The sequence below is a fragment of the Bactrocera tryoni genome, chromosome 3, assembly GCF_016617805.1.
Source record: "Bactrocera tryoni isolate S06 chromosome 3, CSIRO_BtryS06_freeze2, whole genome shotgun sequence".
Lineage (NCBI taxonomy): Eukaryota > Metazoa > Arthropoda > Insecta > Diptera > Tephritidae > Bactrocera > Bactrocera tryoni.
In genome coordinates, this window is record NC_052501.1 from 78,556,823 (window position 1) to 78,577,501 (window position 20,679).

Sequence of the window (20,679 nt, forward strand, 5' to 3'; positions counted from 1 at the left end):
ACACCGCCGGCACCAAACCGTAATTTTTTCGGGATGATACAATGGTAACTCTTAGAAAACATGTGGACTTCTACCTGAATAATAACGCATATTTTGCTTATTGAAGAAGCCATTCAGCCAGAAATGAGCCTCTTCGCTGATGATGATTTTTCTATGAAAATCCGGATCATTTTCAAGTTGTTGCTCAGCCCAACTCACGAGCATTTGAAGATTGTGGTGGTCAAGCGGCTTCAGTTCTTGCGTCAATTTGATCTTGTTAGAATGTAGGCCAAGATCTTTTCGCAAAAATCGTCACAACGACGTTACAGAGATGCCTAACGCTTGAAAAAGTCGAGTGAGAGACTGATTTGAAGACGGGAAGTGACCTGATTGGGGTCTTCCTCAATTGATGCGGTAGCGGTACTACGGGCACTTTTTTGGCTCACTGGCATGGGCACATTTTGTACTGCGCCTGTGGATTTTAATTTTTCCACTAGACGCTCAATTGTTGAACTGACGACCATAAATTGGGCGTAACGCTCTGAAAGTCGAGGTCACTGACTCCGAATTTCGGTAACAAATTTTAATAATTTCGACACGTTGTTGGATCGTGTATCTTTCCATAGTAAAATGGCAAACATTACTGAAGAGAAATGTTAAAAGAGCGGGAAAAATATGTCATCCTTTGCTGTCCTTATTGGTCTACTTTTGTAGCGTCCCTATTAAAAAGCCCTATAATTTAAAGTGTAAAGTTAAGATCTAAAAGACAAATTTAGGTTATAAAAATGCTATGCCTAGCTTAATGGTATGAAATTTATATTTTTTTATTTAATTATTTATTTATTTTTTAAATTTGTTACGCTGAGGATTCCAAAACATATTCATGAAAAGCCCAAATTTTGTGAAATTTATAAACGTTTACAAAAAGATAGAATATCTCAATGATGTTGTGATGCTTTTGAAACCTTTCCCTGAATTATTCGTTTTCTTCTCCACGTTCCTAAACCTGTAACTCAAAATATGTTTTTATGAAGACACCTACTTGGTTTGTCAACCACTGTACTTTGGGTGTACGTGTGGTATACGTTACTTGATGCTTTTTGCTCAAAATTATGGCTAAGAGTTACAATTATAACATACTCTCCTTTTATTAAACCCTGCTTTTATAAATTTTATGTAAACCAGTTGCATTTACCCAAATCTACACGTCTACTAATGGTTTAAAGATCTCAAGCAAATACAGTTGAACTTTCCTAACTCGAATCACCATAATCTTCAAACAAACTTCGAGTTAGAGATACTTCGAATTGTGGAAAGAAATTTTTATGAAATTTGACTTCTATTGGCAATTCAAGAGTTCGACTTATGCAGAACTTCGAGTTATAAAAGTTCGAGTTATGGATGTTCAATTGTATTTCCAAGAACTTCAAAATATCAGTTGAAAAGTCGTTCGCGCATGCTTAAAAAACTTTACAATTAAATTGATATGTATGTATAGTTACGTATGTACATATTGCACATTTAATACAAGTATTTTATATTTACGCACTTTCTAGTTTACAAAAGTCGGTATTTATAAATGTATGTATTGGTTGAGGTTTTAACACCCCAAATAGTTTCATTTAATTAATTGCAAAGATTTCGAACTTGATTCGGTGGCCAGCAGCGTTGACATCATGAATGGCGAGAGACATTTAGAGCTGGGTGTGAATGGATTTTGTATTTGTTTTTGTGAAAGCTCTGGTACTTTCGTGCTAATTATGTTGGCTTGTCGTTCTTGTTTTCGAAATTTCGCACGTCTATTTTGGAACCAAACCTGTAAAACATATAAAATATTATTTTTTTTTCTTGTATAAATCATGATTTGCTTTCGTAAATGGTTGCATAAAACAATAGTACGAATATGTTGTCTATATGCTTATTCGATCCAATAAGTAAACTTAAGGTATAAAGCATATTCTCCTTTTACCACGATACATTTGACCCAGCGCTGCCTCAAATTCTTTAACTCGCCGAATAACCTTTTTTCGACTAAAATTTGATCAGCGCGGAATTATTTCCAGTTTGGAAACAAAAAGAAATCGACTGATCCGATTCTAAAGAATACGGTGAATAAAAATTTTACCAATTTGGACGTGGCGATGGCAAAATATGAGTTGGTAGCTGAATGAACACTTTTTTCTTTATAAATGGCCCCGTTTTTTCTGTAATTCAGAGTCGAAACGGTCCCATATCGATTTGTAGAACTCTGTGATTGCAATTTGTTTCGTCGACGGTCACGAAAAATTACTTTAGCTTTAGCTTAAATAGCGTCAAATGTTGTGAAATGATCCCACGGGGCACTTACAACCACTGTGAAACTCCTTAGTTTTAGTTTTGATTGGTCGCTATCGCAACAGAACTACCATCGTATGCCTAAACCAAATGCTTTTTGATTTCACGAATCATCGACCGATATTGCTACTTTTCATATTTCTAAAATCCACAGACAGATCCTCTACTATGGTACATTCTGTTAAAACTAAAGTATTCATTCGATTTGTCTATGAGAATGTAAGCTGTATTACAATATATTGAAATTTTTAACGCAGTAGTAGCGCCATTGGGCGGTGAGGCTAATTAATTATAGGAATACTCCAGTAGACCACATTTTTCTGTAAACTATTTTGTTTAATGACAGGACTGAATAAGGAAGCGAAGCAAATGGGTCTGGTTGTGAACGATGACTAGACGAAATATCTCCTGTCATTAAACAAACAGTCGTCGCACTCGCGACTTGGCTCCCACGTCCCTGTTGAAAGTCATAACTTCGAAGTCGTAGATACTTTGGTCTATCTTGGAGCCAGTATTAACATCAACAACAATATCAGCTTCGAAATCCAAGGCAGAATAATTCTTGCCAACAAGTACTACTTCGGACAATTGAGAAATAAGTCCTCTCTCGAAGAACAAAGATGTGGTACAGAGGCATGGACGATGCCAATATCTGGTGAGTCTTCTTTAGGAGTTTTCAAGAGAATGGTTCTGCGGAACATTTATGGTCCTTTGCGCAATGGCCACGGCGAATATCCCATTCGATGGAACGATGACCTGAATGAGTTATACGACGACATTGACATAGTTTAGCGCATTAAAAGACAGCGGCTACGCTGGCTAGGTCATGTCGTCCGAATGGACGAAAACACACCAGCTTTGAAAGTATCCGACGCAGTATCCAACGATGGAAGCAGAGGAAGAGGAAGACCTCCGCTCTGTTGAAGAGATTAGGTGAAGAAGGAGCTGGCTGCACTTGGTATCTCGAACTGGTGCTAAATTGCGATAAGAAGAAACGACTGGCACGCTGTTGTTAACGGGGCTATAACCGCATAGCTGAGCATGCAGCAGTAAAGAAGAAGAAACGTTAGTCTCTAATTGGTCTAATTGTAGTTATAAGAAATTTCTATAGTCTATGCTATACCTAATTGGGTTAGATTCAATAATAACAACACTTTTTCTTGCTAAACTTATGAGAGCCCTTACAAATCATAGACTTAGTATTTTTTGACCGTTTCGGCTTTAAGATTAATAATTCTACTCAAAACTTCTTCTTTTAACTTTCACTATAGATCTGCCACTTGCAGGCTTTCCTAATGGAGTACTAGCATTGCGGAATGTTCCATGCATGTTTTCTAGGACACTCTGACTAGATCATGATGTCCGAATATACGAAAACAATCCCAGGTGGAGAAGAACCTGGCTTCGCTTGGAATTTCCAATTGGCGCCAAGCAGCTCAAAGGAAGAACGACTGGCGCTCTCTTGTAAACTCGGCTATAACCGTGTAATCGGTGTCTCCGCCAATCAAAAAGAGGAAATACCATTTTTTTAGAACACTGTATAAGCATTTCTTTTATATCATAAGACAATTATGAAAAAAACTAGTATAATTGTGGGTATATTGAACTAAAGAATAACAATTAAGAAAACATACAAGTTTTGCGGTTTCAAAAAACAATTTTCACACAGCTTGTAGTTTTACCACTCTTGGGCTTAATTACATGCTCAACAGAAGAGGAGCATGTCCAAGCACTTAACTTAATTGAAAACAAAACATTGACTTACACCACCTCTCCTCATTTTTACACCCTTAAACAATAACTTTATTTACAGTTACAGTAAACAATTTCTATCGCTGGATTAGTTCATCTGCAATACTCCCCTATTTAATTGGCTGTGACTTGTTTTCAGATCTCGGCACGTGACTCCCAGTGTTTATACACACACGCACGCATGCATAGATTCAGAGTACTTAGATATGCATTTTCTAGACAGACACCTCGTAAGCGAAAATGAGAGATGATTTGTGAGCTGGGAAAAGTGAAAAATGATTCCATCTCATAATTAAAAAAAAAAGAAACACGGAAATTCCTTTGGGATTTGCAGCCAGACAACCGAAAAGCGCAGTATGCCACTGTTGATGAGTTTTTTCTTTGAAGTTTTTGCAGTTTAGATATAAAATAATATTCGAAAATGAAATTGTGTATGAATAATGTAATTTTCGAAACAATTTAGTGTTTTTTCACTTATTAAATAAGGTATATACACATGTAGTATATATAATTTGATAAGTGAATGTTTTTAACCAACCTGTACGCGTGCCTCTGTAAGCTCTATTTTCATAGCGATCTCTTCGCGCGTATAAATATCAGGATAATGTGTCTCTTGGAAGATCTTTTCTAGCTCCTTGAGTTGTTTGGACGTAAATGTCGTTCTAACCCGTCGTTGTTTTTGTTTATCTTTATAAAATGGTATGGGATTATAGCTGCTCGTAGACCAATCTGTAAGAGAAAGGTAGCAAATTTGTAATACGAGTAAGTTAATATGTCGAAGCGCGGCATTATTGGCGTAAACAGTTGAAAATAACAAGTTCTTCTATTACGGCCTTGTTGAACTCTACAACATTTCTCATATGTTCTGTATGAAAGTATATGTATTATATGCCATAGGATAAAAAACGGCTTACCGACAATACTTCATGAAGCCAGAGAGAAGTTTTTCAACAAACATCGTTTATTTTCCAACTGTTATCAAAATAAAATCAAAAAGGAGGAGGCAATAAGCTCTTCTTCAAAGTAGAAACTAAATTTTTTTGTATTTTGTAACATGAACTTGATGACTCAAAACCTATTTAGTTTCGAGGAGTTTAATAATCCTTTCTCTTTAAACTTTCACGTGACATATTCATGACATGCTAATAAATCAGGTTTCAGTTGACGAAATTTTAAAGATAGATATTTAAGGGGTTAAATGGGTTTATGGGTTTCAAAAAATTAGTTTTTTATTGTCTTATCTCCAGCGCCTCTAGAATATTGTCCTAAATTTTCAAGTTGATCCTAGTAATAGTTTCGGAGATAAGGCCTTGAGAACTTGTGTGCTCGAGGGTAGCTAAACGCATTTTTCTCGAAACTGTGTTTTTGATGTCGGTTGGTAAGATTTCTCGAGAATTACTCAACCGATCTTCATGAAATTTTCCACAGGTCTTTGAGATATAATTCTTAAAGACTTGGACGAAGAATTTTTTTTGATTACAACTATTTGAAAAAAAAAATCGCGAAATTTTCACAGAAATTTTATTTTTTTTGTAAGAATGTCTGCCAAAAATTAATTTTTCAGTTTTTTGCTGCGTCCAAGTTCTAAGTTTTAACTAAAGCACGTATTTTTCACTTAAGATGATCCTGTAAGAAGTTATCCTGCCAACGCGGGCGCATCTTTTTTCGAGGGGTCACCGAAAATGGCGTCGCAATGGCCAAGTTTAAAATATTTTTTCCAACAATTTTAGAATGTGAATGAGAAAAAAAATTGTTCAAAAAAAGCGTGCCTAAAGACCTAAGTCTTTTGCAGAAACGACGTCGAGTGGATGACGCAAAATAAATGTTTGACAACAAAGCTGAAGACCCTAGGAATATGATGTCGAAACTGTCCTACAATCAAATGAATGGTGCTTCAAAAAAGATCCAAAATCGAAAATACTCCGTCAAAACCAATCAAAAATTAAAGTGATGCTGATCGCTTTACTTGATAACCGTGGTGTGGTGTCATAATAAATATGAATTCATTCCACAGAGTTAAACGGTCAATAAGGAATACTACTTAGCGGTTTTGATAAATTTGTCGAAAACGACCGCATTTTTGGTCAGAAAATTTATGGATTTTCACTATGATAATAGGCCTCACAGTTGATAAAAGTGATCAGATGGTACGAACAGGCTGCAGATTTCATTTAGCTTGTGTGGTAGCACTTGTTGACGCTGTGATCCTAAGAAATTGCTTAGCAAAAATAATATATGCAGCATTAATGGGCGCTGTATAACTTGTAAATGGCTACAGATACAGGTATATAGGAGTTTCAAAAAAAGTTGGGAATTTCGTTGTGGAAAAGTTGCAAAATGATATCTCTAAGGCGTCCAAAATACGTAACATATTTTCATTTATGGACCGAGTGATACTGGAGTATAAAAAGTAGACTAGCATCAGCGACGGCAAATAGCACAATTTACCAGACGTTCATTTAAAACGAGTGCTTTGCACTATAAAGCATTGCATACCGTCGGCAGATACTAAGAAAATTTAAAGTTCAGGCGGACATATAGACCCCGAATAGTTTTGTGCCAAAGACTATAACGGCCTTTGTGCTGGCCTGCTCCACATACTTACGTTGACTCCTAAACACTTTTGTAATTTTTCAAAACTCACTCACCTAAACCGCGCTCATAATCATCTGAATTATAGCCGAAATATAGTAACGAGCCACTTATTTCCGATTTTGAACTCGCGCTCGTGTCATGTTTAGGCGGCGCTGTGCGATATTTTTCACTTTTCGGATGGCACAAAGTTGTCGGACAGTCTGTAATTTTATTATTTTCAATAGAGATTCTGTCAAAAGACCGCAAATAATTCTCTGTATTTAAAAAGAAATTCGTCTGAGGGTTCATTTTATTTTCCAAACCACTATTATATTTCACAAACATTTGGATGCTTCTTAAGATTTTATGAAATATACGTTTCATTGATTAATTATTGATATATTGTATATTTATCATATAAATACGTATGTTGTTGTTTATGTTCATTTATTATTATTATTATCATTTTTTGTTATTGTTTTTTTTTTCACAATAAATGAAAAATATTATTAGCGTAAGATCATTTAAGAAAATATGATAAAGTGCTCTTGTCTAAATTGATACAAAATATTAGCCAACTTGTATACGTGGAAGTAGTTAAACAATTACTGTGATGTATAATAAAAGTGATTCTGTGATAACGCCACACATACACATACCCAATCAAATAAAACACTTTTGTGGGTGTTAACGAATTTAGCTACGAACTTTAGGGGTGAAAGTTGAAAGTCGTCCTTGTACGCTACATCAAGTCGACTAAGACTTTATTCAAGTTCAATTAAGTGAGAAAATGTTCAAACTTAATAGAGGCCGTTCTTCATATTCTCGTATATACTAACTTTTTCAGTTATTTTGATACAAATACATACGTATTATCGCCTTCAAAATACGTTTTTGGGCCAATACACTTGTTAATCACGGGTGGGAAAGTTTTCAGTACCTTTTACGGTTTCGGCTCATTTTTGGATCGCCGTTCGCTCCAGGATCGTCACTTAATCAGCCATGACATCGCTAAGGAACTTAACATTCATCATGAAACAGTTTTGAACCATTTAAAAAATGCTGGCTACAAAAAGAAGCCCTATGTTTGGGTACCACATGAATTCACTGTGAAAAATTTAATGAACCGATTTAGCATCTGCGATGCTTTGCTGAAATGAAATGAAATCGAACCATTTCTGCAACGAATGGTAACAGGAGACGAATAGATCATGGTCCAAGCGTGGTGAAGCTCAACAAATGGTCGCAAAGCATGGGTTGACGTCTCGATATGCTGAGTGTTTGGTGGGATTGGAAAGGAATCATCCTGATCGAACGATTAATTCCACATTTTACTGTCAACAACTGATGAGATTGAACCAGAACTGATCAACAGAAAGGGCTTCATTTTCCATCTGGACAACGCTAGACCACACACATCTTTGATGACTCGGTAAAAACTGGGAGAGCTTGGCTGGGAAGTTTTGATGCATCCACCATATAGCCCTGACCTTGTATCATCCAACCACCATTTGTTTCGGTGAATGCAGAACTTCCTTAATGAAGTATAGTTGTCTTCAAGAGAAGCCTGTGAAAATTACTTGTCGCAGTTTTTCGCTGAGAAACCAGAAAACTTTACACTGATGGAGTAATGTCTCTAGCGGAAAAATGATACGTTTTTGGTTCATTAAAGTTCATTATAAATACATAAAAAATAAGTTGATGTTTGATTAGAAATACGAAAAGACTTTTTCGACTACTCTATATGTATGTATATTTATAAATTATATGGTTCCACTGGAGAAATATACTCGCATTATACAAATATCTGTCTAACCTATTGCCGGTTAGGAAATTTGTAAATTCTACTATTTTTAATGCCTTCGAAGTTATCAATCATTCTTAGAGAAGCGTTTTCATATCAACAATAAAGAGATTATATTCATATTTAAGCACTATGTTAATAATTTCATAATTTTTGTTTTTTTGAAATTTAATAAGTTTTTTAAGGCAAACATGTAGGGCACAAAGCCATCATATATGCCCAACAAATTAAATTTTATCTCTATTTTATGGGAGGCGCTACTGCTTTTTGCATTACGTATACAGTCCAGCTATGCACTGGCATCAACATACAAACATACATACATATATAGTACATAAATATGTGCAATACATACATATGTATGTACATATGTATAAACAAATTCATAGCTTCCGTATCGTTATATGTACATTTATTACCATCGCAAATTAAATCCTACCTTTTTCCGCTCACTACCACAAAAAGTCACAAATACAACCGTATGCAATGCAGGCGGCAAACCAATGTTAAATATGCTTCATTAAACATTGTTTACATACAAGTGTTTGTGTATACATTATCGGGGGAAGTCTGTGTTTGCTGTTAATTAAGGAACAAAGGATAATCACAGTGTTGTTATAAAATAAATATAAAAAATCGGTGCATACATACATACATACATACTTACACTTCTAGCAGTTATACATATATGTATGTATGTATGTATGTACATATTGGGTATTTAATTTTGATGATAGTTCCTTATTTGATGATGTAAATATGCATTAACTGTAGTTATGTGTTTTATGAAAATACATACATACATACATGCATACACACATACATAAATGATAAGATATGTATGTATGTACATAAGTATTTAACCAGTATGTACTAACCCTATTTTATACTTATAATCGCATTTTATAACATTTTTATACATATACATATGTACATACATACCTATTTCTTTAGTACATTATACAAACAAGTACATATGACACATATGTATGTACATATGTATGTAAGTGTCCTTAAATAGATGTATACCTTAAGCATATATCACTAGAAATAATTATGTATAAATTTTTTCAATACATGCATGAGTGTATGAGAAAATAATAAGCAAATCCTAGCACTTCTGATATTAATATTATTATGAGGGGTTGATAGTGTCTGGTGTTAAAAATAATTATACGGTTTATGTACATGCATGCACACATACATATGTACATATAATATTTGAATTATATAAATCAAAATTTAAATGAAACCATGTCTATTTACTTCTATGTGTCCACCTGAAAATCATGAATAAAAAAGGCATTAGAAAAAGCAGGAATTAATTAATTTATGGTGCTCTAACTGTATTTTAGGAGTCTTAAATTCCTCAGTGTCCTTTCTCGAAAAAATTAAACTTTTAACATAACCTAACTTAAAATAAATATTTGATGTTGTATCGAACTGCTGAAATATCGATAACAGTGCTATGTACAGAAATATCATTATTTTGATATACTCTAAACAAGGCGAATAAATAAACAAAATCAGCTGCTTTGGGGCTACCAATTGCAATTTGTCGTGCTACCACCCAGCGCGCAGCATTCCTCACATAGGCGCCCACAGCTGTGTTATTTTCAAATATTTTTCCAATGAGAAGACAAATCGTATGCAGTGGCAACACTCTAATATTGTCATCTTGTGAATTGCGCGAAATGTGTTGAGCAGCCGCAATTATTCGATTTATACAAGTTTTGTGAAATTTTATAAATTAACAACGATATCTTTTATTGATTGGGCTTAAAATATATTTTAAAATGGCGCTACAATGTCCTGGTTCAGTGGATGTGACCGTGAGTATAACACATATAAATATAATGTTTATATGCAGACTTAACAAATTCAGCGGTTTTGCAAAATTTATTGATTGCAATTTCATTTCTTAATACAAATTAGGATATACAATTTAAGTTACAAAGTAAACATAAAATTTTTGTTGGAAATTCTAAATTGCGCGATCACGTTAATTTATTAGCATGTGCCAGCAATTATGGTCTACTATTTGTCGGCAATCCAAATGCGCCGGAATTACAAGGTAAGTGGTTGGGAACTAAAGTTGTTGGAACGAATGTAAATGTATTTTCTTATTTAGCTTATATTCTTCCTGATGTTATATATGCGAAGTCAAAAGGGCAACCTGTGCACTTGAGAACCACGAAACTTCCTAATGTGCCTAATTCAATTGCATGCAATGCAGATGGGTCTATGTTGGCAGTGAATTACACGTTACAAGGTTATGGTGTTTTGGATATTTATCATGTACCATCATACGCGACTTCTGTACGTAAATATGTAACATATATTACAAGTTTCGGAAATAACAATTACTTTCTTTGCAGGATGTAAAAACATTATATAGCATACGCTTGCCCGATCAAAATGTATATGCTTTACATTTATTATGGAACCCTGTATTGTCAAATATCATTGGTGTAGTGCTTAGCAATGGTAATTTTGCATTGTATACACTTAAAGATGGTGGCGCAATGGAAATGCGTTCTCTTCAAAATCAGCAAATACAATCCGGTTGTTGGTCGCCAAAAGGTAAACAACTTGTGTTCGGTTATCCAAATGGAAAATTGCAGCAATATAAACCCGACCTTACGATGGTTAAAAGTATCATATGCCCACCGAATGTACATCCTGGGCCATTCGATACCATAGCATTACATTGGTTATCCACTTTTCAGTTTGTTGCTAGTTTTTTGCAGCATGGGGAGGAGGCTATGCCCAATATGTATATTATAAATGCGCCGAAAGGCGGCACACCAGTTTATATAAACTACAATGATGTATGCTACAGTGGTTCTGAACCGAGAAAACAACAAGTTACATTCATGCATATTGCACAGTGGAACTTATTACTAGTTACGTCCGCAAATGGTGTTGAAATAGGGCTATTGGGCACTAAAGATGCTAATGATCAACCACAATGGGTGCATTATATGTTGTTGGATGAAGCACGCATTGAAATGCCACTTACCGAGGGCAGTGATGAAACATATCCCATTGGATTAGCATTGGATATTTCGCCAACGCATGAGTTGGTAGTGGGCGAAAAAAAGTTGCAACCCATGCCGGTCATTCATGTACTTTCTACACACGGTCATTTGCTATGTTTTAATTTTTTGAATTTGTCAACAAATGTAAATATCTGTTCGCCACCAGCGCCAATTCAATACGCAATGGCGAAGTTTACCATTTTGGCTGAAAGCAGTTTCACTGATGCGGATGCCGCAGAAAAGGTAATAATTATTTTAACTCCAAACTTAAATTGTTTTGATTGTTTTTTATTTTTTCACAATAGGAAGAGAATGAAAATTTGCCTGTCCCATCAATTGAACCACCACCGCCACCGCCGGCATCTACATTAACCTTCAATGCACAACCGCAATTGAATGTTGCTAATCAAAATATGTCCGCCTTTGGTGTGCCGGCAAACAAGAATTTATTCTCAGGTAGTTTTGAACAAAAACCGCAAAATTTAAAATTTGGAATGGCGCCGGCTAATACCGAAACAATGCCTAATATATTAAGTAAGTAATTTTTTTTTTAACGAAATATAGGTTTGTGAAACTTAAAACTTTCGATTTTTAATAGATAAACCAACAGCACAAGCTGCGCCCTTGTCAGCTCCGTTAAACACATTAAAGCCTGCGCCACCTACAGAAGTTTTTAAGCCCTTGTATACGGTTTCACCGGAATTTGCGCCACCACCAGTACAACCCACGCAACAAGCTCCAGGAAAAACAAAAACGCACACACTAAATTTAAATGAAACGAATACAGTGATACAACAAATGATTGTGATGCAAATTACGGCATTTGACAAAGAAATTAAGCAATTAGCACAAAAGTCAAAATTAGCACTTGTGAGCAACATTTATCAGTGTGTTTCTGTTTTAACAAATTTTTTTAATTAAAAATATTTTTATAGAACGACGATCCAGGTATAATGAAGAGTTATAGCAAACGCTTAATTAACCTACAAGAAATTATTGAACAAGCAAATGAGCGCGATTTTATAAAGGATGTGCAAGATCTACGACACTCACTGACAGAATCATATGAAATGTTAAATGAATGTCGCTCTAAACTGGAAACTTTTAAAAATCCTGAGTAAGTTTTGAATACTTCTACGGTTTTTTGTTTTTTTTTTTTTATTTTGTTTTTAAAAAAATTTCAATATAATATGCGTGTTTTATTTTCCAGCGAACCAGGTGCAAAGTATTTATCATTGTATGATTGTGTTAGTCAACGTCAACTGAAAGGCCTTCAAAGCTATCTTACCATTAATCAAAGTATAATGAAGCGCCTGGAGGAACAAATGGACATACAATGGTCGTATTATCAAGATTTGGTGCGTCGTAATTCAAAATCTCAAATGCGTATACCATGCCTTGATGGCATATACCAACAAATGACCAAATTGAAAAATCTCATCACACAACAGCAGACAAAATTGCATTATATTAAAAATATTATGAAGCAAAAAGATTTGGGTAATGGCAGAAAAGGCAACGATTGTCGCAAGGAAAGCAATCAATTGATAAAATCGGATGCGTAAGTAATTAAATAACAAATAATTATGTACATATATGTATATATATATTTATTTTATAAACGACCTAGTCTCTAGTTTTTGAGATATCTATCGGAAATTTTGCAAACGTCCTTTTATCCCCAAGTTGCTGCTTATTTGTCATCGGCGGTTACGACGCATATAGCATATAGCCATACTAACCGAACGATAGCAAAGTCTTCTATGAAAAACTTCTGTATTTGAAAAGACATTTTCATGAAATGCGCCATAGATTATTGTTCAAGGCAGTGCTATAATATTTGTACGACTGGCTCAGTTCGGCCAACTATTAGCTGCAATACAAAATTACCGTTTAGAATCAAGTGTCTGTATGGAAAGCTTTTTTATTTGAAAACTTCTCGGCATGAAATTTGGCATATATAAATTTCCAAGGTAACGCTAGAATTTCTGCATCAATTGTTCAGATTGGACCACTATAGCATATAGCCGCCAAAATGAAAATAAATATTAACACCTAACACTTACCGATCCAATCGGGGTTAGATCGCCGAAAAAAAAATAAAGATATTTTTTATAAACTTTTCTAATATATGCACACGTGAAGGGTATTACAGCTTCGGCGTAGTCGATTTTTTTTTTACTTTAGAAAACTTTAATTTATTATAATAATAACTTACCGCCAAAATATACTTAATTTACTCGAATTTTTTTTTGATCAAAAACACTTTGCTTACAACCAAAATATTTTGACAAAAAATATTTTTGATTATCATTTCTGAATTTAGGGGAATTGTGTCATTGGCAGATTCTATACTCTCCATGACTATACACAACATTACAGATGCCAAAAGCAATAAATTATCTGAGAGAAAATTGAGTGCTTTGAGAAATTTTACAAATCAACAAGCGAAGGTAAAAATAATCAAGCCACAGCGTCCTAACCGCATTGAGCTGACGTCAGAGGTTATTTTGGAAACCAAGCAACTTATCAAAAAGAAAGAAACTAAAGACGTCAAAACTACTAAAGTGGCTGAGGAAATAAATGTTGCGACAACAAAGGAAGTGCAACAACAAGCGCCATTTAAGCAAATACAAGCGGCAACTAAACAAAATATAGAGCTACAAGTGCCAAAGCCGCAACAACAACAGCCAGAACAACAGCCATTACAATTCTCAAAACCAACACCAACAGCTGGATATTTCAGTAACGCACAAACTTCAGCACAAACAGCTGCAGCTGCCCCACTTAAGCCACAAACTAGCACACCATTTTCGACACTCGGTTTCGGTAGTGGCAACAATTTTCTGCCGAAAGCTGAACCACTTAAATTCGACAGCGGAAATGAAATGCCTAAATTTAACGCAAATACAAATGCATTCAAAACCGATGTTATTGAAAGCAAAGCAAACACTCTAACTGCACCCAACAATAACGCTTTACCAAAAACCGAGACTGCTGATAAATCATCAACACCTGCAATGAACTTCTCATACACATCGAAAGCCGATGCAGCCGATATTGGCAAGTCCTCGTTAAATTTTAATGCCCCTTCGAAAGCCTTTACCGGTTTTGGCCAACAATCGTCGAATACAATACCACAAACCAACATATTCAACGCAAATAAGACAGCAGTTAATGCGAATGCCAATCAAACGAGCGATGCGCCAAAATCGTTCAGTTTTGGAAGCACATTTAGTGCGCTAACTGATTTGAATAATGCTAACAAACAGAGTGCTGTGCAAAATCAATCAAATTTACCGGCTAATACAAGTGCCACGGCAACAACACAACCATTATTTGGCACAACAACAATGCAACCCACGATTTTCAATAAACAAAACGAGAACCAATATTTTGCACCACCAACAGCACCCTTCTCAGCTGCGAGGTATATTTAAATTGTCTCTATTCTAAGTAAAGATTTATTTTTCAAACATATTTCTATGTTTTAGTGCAATTGGAAAAGAAAAAACATCCACTGCTGAAACACAAGCGAAGAGTACGCCTTTGGTAAATGCTTTAAACCAAGACACAACAGACCGTAATGTTGTCGGTAATGTGGGTGCAACACAAACTAAGAGTGAGGCGGATGACATGTATTTGAAGTCTTTGAATATCTGCAAACCAACACCGAAAGGTATTTGAAAACAAAGAATTCACCGTTTTATATTAATAATTAAATTTGTCTTCTAAATTTTCTCAGAAGCTGTAAAACCTAAAGATGGCAGCATGTTCTCCTTCAGTTTAAATACGGAGAATAATCCACCAGGCGCTTTTCAGAGCATGCAACCGGATTTGTCTATTTCCAAAGTTAATACAATAGCAACAAACACACAAGCAACAGCAGCACCAACACCAACACCAACAATTTTTGGCAAGCTCGCCACAACAGAACAGTCACCTTCACCATTCAGTGTCGCCAATACAAATGTATCGGCATTTGGTGGTACTTTAGGCTCCACCATACCATCTACATTATCTATACCGACCACTAGCAGTATTGGTGGCACAGGCGCATCTGCGTTTTCGTTTACGAACCCGGCGCTCTTCAAACAGCTGCCCACTTTCCAAAGTCAAACTCTTGCAAGTACCACTACCACTACTACTACTACTACTACTACTGCAGTGAGCGTTACATCAACATCGACAACTATAAGCGCACCGACCGCAACTAAACCAGCGTCAGCAGAAGCAGCTGCTTTTACCAAAACAACTACAGCCGCACCCACAGCTTCATTAGCGCCTACTACTGCAATAACCGTTGCTGCCGCCACAACAATCCTCACACCAACGCCGTCACCTACAATAGTTGCACCCACCGCTGTCTCGGCGGCACCTGTTAGCGGCGCAACCAGTCCATTCTTTTCAACGATTGCAGCAACGAAAGCGCCAGGCGAATCGCTGTTTGGCAATTTAGGGCAGTCAACTCAAGCTGTCAGTCCTGTGAGCTCTATGACAAAAACTGAAAATGCTGCGCAACCGGCAGCGACCACAGGTGTTTCGCCATTTGGTGGCTTATCATTGGGTAGTCAAGCGCCAGTTGCCAGTGGTGGTAGCATCTTTGGGAACTCTGGTAGCGTAGGATTTGGCGCTGCAACGGGTGGCATATTCGCCGCTGCCGCAGCTGCCAGCATGCCAGCAAGCCCCGCAGCGCCTGGCGCCAATACCTCTGCCGGTTCCATATTTGGTAACAGTGCCGTTAAGAGTCCTGACAGTACTGGTGGGTCGATTTTCGGAAATGCTGCAGCGAAACCGGCTGAAAATACTGGTTCTATATTTGGTAATGCGGCAGTTAAGAGCGCTGATAATACAGGTGGTTCTATATTTGGCGGTACACCTGCTAAAAATCCTGACACTGTCAATGTTTTCGGTTCACCAACCTCAGCCAATGCAGCCGCCAGTAGTGGTTCGATTTTCGGTCAATCGTCTGGTAACATTTTTGCTTCTGCTGCCGCTGCCAACAAGCCGGATTCAACATCCACAGCATCTGGTTTCAGTTTTGTTGGTTCGGCTTTTGGCGCTGCACCGAATAATACCGCTGCATCTGGCGGCTCTATATTTGGTGGCGCTGCAGCTGTTTCAGGTCCACAGCAACAACAGCAAGCAAATATATTTAGTTCACCCGCCAGTGGTTTTGGTGCAACAGCTAATTCACCGTTCAGTTCATTCTCACAAGGTGGCTCGTCAATAGCAAGTACAGGTTTTGGTTCACCTTCTCAGCAACAACAAGCGAGTGCATTTCCGCGACCAGTTTTCGGTGGTGCGCCAACATTTGGTAGTCCACCGGGTTTCGGTGCACAACCTAGTTTTGGTGGCGCACCGACTTTTGGTAGTCCCAAAGGTTTCGGCTCCTTTGCCACGCCCACAACCACCGCCTTCAGTGCACCTACCACGCAGAGCAGCAATATTTTTGATGCTTTGGGCTCGACAGATACAGGCTTGTCCTTTGGCAATCTAGCACAGACGACGAATACTCCGCCAGATGCTCCGAAGCCTATATTTGGCGGGTAAGTTATAACACAACAATCGTAAAACAAAATGTAACTGACTTTCTCTTTTATACTCTAGCTCCTCATTCATGAATTATCGTGCATAAGCGTGCCACAGTGTCCAGGTTAAAGCGAACCAGATAACAGGTTACGATTTCAAATGATTCTATTTAAGTTTCTGAAATTATACTATGAGAAAATGCATATTAAGCAAAAATACAACAACTATAATTTTAAACTACAAGAAATTTCATTATCAAATGAATACGTTTTCGAACGTCATGCCTAAATAGTAGTAGCACCTTCAAATTATTTTTTACTTATATTTTTCAATATTAATTTTTATTATCATTCACCTGTCGAACTGTCATCGTAACCGGTTTTTTCCGACTTTAAAATTATTTTTAGTTTTTAATTAATTTAATTTGTAATTAATTGGCATTTTTTTGTAAATAATTGTATTTTATTTTTTTTTGTAATAATTTGCTTTTTAGTTTTTTGTAATTAATTGTTTTTTTTTGTTTGAATTAATTGCTTTTATTTTTTTTTTGTAGTTGCTTTTTATTTTTTTTTGTAGTTGCTTTTTATTTTTTTTTTGTAATTAATTGTTTTTTATTTGTTTTTGTAATTGTTTTTTTTATTCTGTAATTTCTTTTGTCATTTTTAAATTTTTACTATATTTTCATTTTAATATAATTAATTTTTCTTATATTTAATTATTTTTTAGCTTTTAATTATTTATTAGCTATTTTATTTAACTTTTAATTAAATTTTTAGATCTTCATCCAGTATTTTGTGCTCTCATTTATATTAGTTTTTAAACTTGATGAAAACAAATTATTATTTTTAATTCTAATTTTCGATTATTTTAGATTTTCAGTCAAAACAGAAACTTCCAACATTTTTTTTATAACTTTTTAATGCCATATATCTTCTATATATGTATGTATATGCTTGTATATTTTTTAATAACTAACTTCTCTATTACTTTCTTAGACCAACTTGGAACTCCCCAAGGAAATTTATAACAAAAACAACTTTTTTATTGTTAAGTAGTATTGTATTTTTATATTTACAATTACTTATAAGTAATAATTTGCTACTTAATCGTAAAACTATGTATAGTTTTATTAGAATTTTGTAATTCTGCCGCTGACTCTGTACCCAGAATTGCATTTAGCTGTATTAGATCATATTTTGTGTACAACACAGTAATGCTCATCGAATCGTCCAAGCCATCTGCCGCATTCTGATTGCTTTCATTCATCATATTGACCATCTCTGAATACAACTGCGGCCACATTGGCGGCTGATACATAATCAAATGGCGTATACCCTTTATGCGTGTACGCTGATAGAAGTGATATCGTTCTGAGTAAAGTAAAAAGTGCACACCGCTGTGATAGAACATGTCTCGCGCACGCGCCACCTTCTCCTTTTTGGTGTATTCACAAATTTGCGCAAAGCTTATAGATTCGGCTTTCAAATAGTTACGCAAACGTACATAATCGAAGTAACTCGGTACATATATCATACAATGTGCAAAAGAAGGCTTTCTATAACGTGGTAGTATTTCTTTGATGAAATAGCGGAAGCGTGTATCGAAAACCGAGTCCAAACTTGTGGTATCTATTAAATTAAATATTTGCGGTGTGGTAACAAAGACGTTGCTTATGTCACCTTGTCGAATCGGATTCGAAATAGACACTTTACCACAGTAGTTGAAGCATTTATTGAAGAAAAGTGAACGTATTTCGGGTAGTTCATGCGAGGACAGCACCACTGTTTGCCGATAAAAACGACATAAGCCATTCAAACACCATGGGCGTACACGTTGTAAGTTAACATTAGTTAAAGATTGTGGCTGCAGGTGCAAGTGATCTATTACATGTAGTAGATTTTCCCAATTCTGTGCTAAAAACATTTCCGCCTTGTCCAATATCAGAAGTTCAATCGAATTTAAAAAATCAAAGGCGCCAGTCTCTTTGCTGTTTGATGCTATGCCCAAACGTAGACCCAATGGTGATGCAATAATAATATCGGATGCATTGAAGTCCGTGTAAAGTTTTAAGTTCTTCTTGGTTATAGAAATACCAATTTTAAAATTGTCATCTATATTCCCTTTAAACGTTTCTACGTAGTCTTCCGGTTTCGGTTTGTTTTGCGGGAAACGCAAGCTGTCACCCGTATATTCGTCAGTGAAACGCGAGAAGTTCATTAATTTTGTTTCTAAAAAGATAAAAAATTTAATGAAATTAAAATTTGAATTATATTATATTATTTATTTATATACCCATATTTTTGCCGTACAATAGCCGACCCATATTTGTCACAATTTGATAGGCACATTTCCTGAATGGCAAAATGACAAGTACTTTGGGTCGCGCCAATCCTTGATCTCGATAACTGTCCGGTATGGTCACTATATTTGGTGTAGCTGCCAATTTCATATTATGTTTTAGTATGCGATTACGCGTCTTTAGCATATGATTCAAAATGTGCGCACTGTAACATAAACGTAATTCATCTATTTTGTCCTTCTGCACGTTGGGATGACAGAAATCATTATAGTGATTGAGTATTTGAAAAACTTCTGCTTGCAAGGGTGTGATTTCTTTTGTAAAGTTGTCTAGTATAACTGATCTAATATTCATTGTATGTAAATGTTCCGTGCCAAGTAGTTTGTAATTGTTATTCCAATTAAGTTCATTTTTAGATAGTTCTTCACATACAAATTGTGGTATTTGCATTTTGATGGAACCCAAATGTGGCCAAGTAAGTACGCTTCTCTTAACTTCACTCTGTACGGTCCATAAGTTATCCACACTTTCAAGCGGCAAATCGAAATCAAAATGCTGCGCAAATGTGTCATTGGACTCTACTGCTTCTAATTCCTCAACTTCTTGTGCAGCTTCCTCAACCACATCTTCCTCAGCAGGTTTCGCTTCAGGAGCAACAGATAATTCATCATCCGTATCGTCACCAAGGGAATCATCCGCGGAGATATAATCTTGTTCTGTTTAGTACATTGTGATAACTCTAGTGTGGAAATTGATGGGCTTCAATGCTTACCTTTTGCGGAGAGGGTATCCATAAGTTCGTTGAATGTATTAGTTTCGGCATTATCATCTTCCTCATCCTTTATGAATTCAAATATTTTGCCTTCGGCTTCATCCATTTTGATTTCCTCCTTTTCTCTGTAGGATTTTTCCAAAAGTGCCTGTTTCCGGTGCTGTTCCATCATTTCCTTCGCTTTTCGTTTAAATTTAAGATTTTTAGTTGTTTTATTCAGGTGAGGATTACGCTCCGCGGTTTTTGGCTTTTTCTTCGCTCCCATATTGTCGGACAATGTTTTGGAGTTCCTTTATAGAAATATAAAATATCAAAATACGCGTGAGGATGTAAGGTGTACAACTTTTGTTTTTATTTCAACCACGCTTCTTCTAAGTGTTGCCGTATTAATAGGTTTATTCTTATATTCTTAAAAATATTTATTTTAATTTTCACAACAATAAAAATAATAGAATAAATACATAACACATTCCTAGTGTGTACGTGTATGTTTTTGTATTATAACTTGGTATAAATTATTTTAAATTAAATGACTGATCATTTATATATTTTAAATTTAATCAAATCTATGGCAATGTCAATAAAATGACAT

At 35.7% G+C, this 20,679-nt stretch overlaps 3 protein-coding genes across 5 annotated transcripts; 1 reads left to right on the forward strand and 2 right to left on the reverse strand.

Moving 5' to 3' along the window:
* Nucleotides 1–1,472: 1,472 nt before the first annotated feature.
* On the reverse strand, nt 1,473–7,037 carry LOC120772120 (ALX homeobox protein 1). The gene is made up of 3 exons (XM_040100531.1): nt 6,714–7,037; nt 4,604–4,794; nt 1,473–1,795 (listed from the first exon to the last, which is right to left on the reverse strand). The coding sequence occupies exons 1-3, from the start codon at nt 7,021–7,023 to the stop codon at nt 1,598–1,600; spliced, it is 699 nt and encodes a 232-aa protein (XP_039956465.1). The 5' UTR covers nt 7,024–7,037; the 3' UTR covers nt 1,473–1,597.
* Nucleotides 7,038–10,125: 3,088 nt separating this feature from the next.
* LOC120770559 (nuclear pore complex protein Nup214) lies at nt 10,126–17,280 on the forward strand. 2 transcript variants are annotated; one of them, XM_040098137.1, is made up of 12 exons: nt 10,126–10,275; nt 10,379–10,517; nt 10,575–10,762; nt 10,822–11,727; nt 11,790–12,018; nt 12,083–12,354; nt 12,420–12,601; nt 12,695–13,045; nt 13,811–14,914; nt 14,979–15,163; nt 15,230–17,033; nt 17,095–17,280. In XM_040098137.1, exons 1-12 carry the CDS (start codon nt 10,240–10,242, stop codon nt 17,120–17,122), a joined length of 5,424 nt encoding a protein of 1,807 aa, XP_039954071.1. In that variant the 5' UTR covers nt 10,126–10,239; the 3' UTR covers nt 17,123–17,280. The 2 variants fall into 2 exon arrangements, with proteins under 2 accessions (XP_039954071.1, XP_039954072.1); XM_040098138.1 differs by having other exon boundaries at nt 15,233–17,033.
* A 779-nt stretch (nt 17,281–18,059) lies between these two features.
* On the reverse strand, nt 18,060–20,434 carry LOC120772244 (digestive organ expansion factor homolog). 2 transcript variants are annotated; one of them, XM_040100739.1, is made up of 3 exons: nt 20,088–20,434; nt 19,309–20,025; nt 18,060–19,244 (listed from the first exon to the last, which is right to left on the reverse strand). In XM_040100739.1, the coding sequence occupies exons 1-3, from the start codon at nt 20,350–20,352 to the stop codon at nt 18,115–18,117; spliced, it is 2,112 nt and encodes a 703-aa protein (XP_039956673.1). In that variant the 5' UTR covers nt 20,353–20,434; the 3' UTR covers nt 18,060–18,114. The 2 variants fall into 2 exon arrangements, with proteins under 2 accessions (XP_039956673.1, XP_039956672.1); XM_040100738.1 differs by having other exon boundaries at nt 19,309–20,031.
* Between the last annotated feature and the right edge of the window lie 245 nt (nt 20,435–20,679).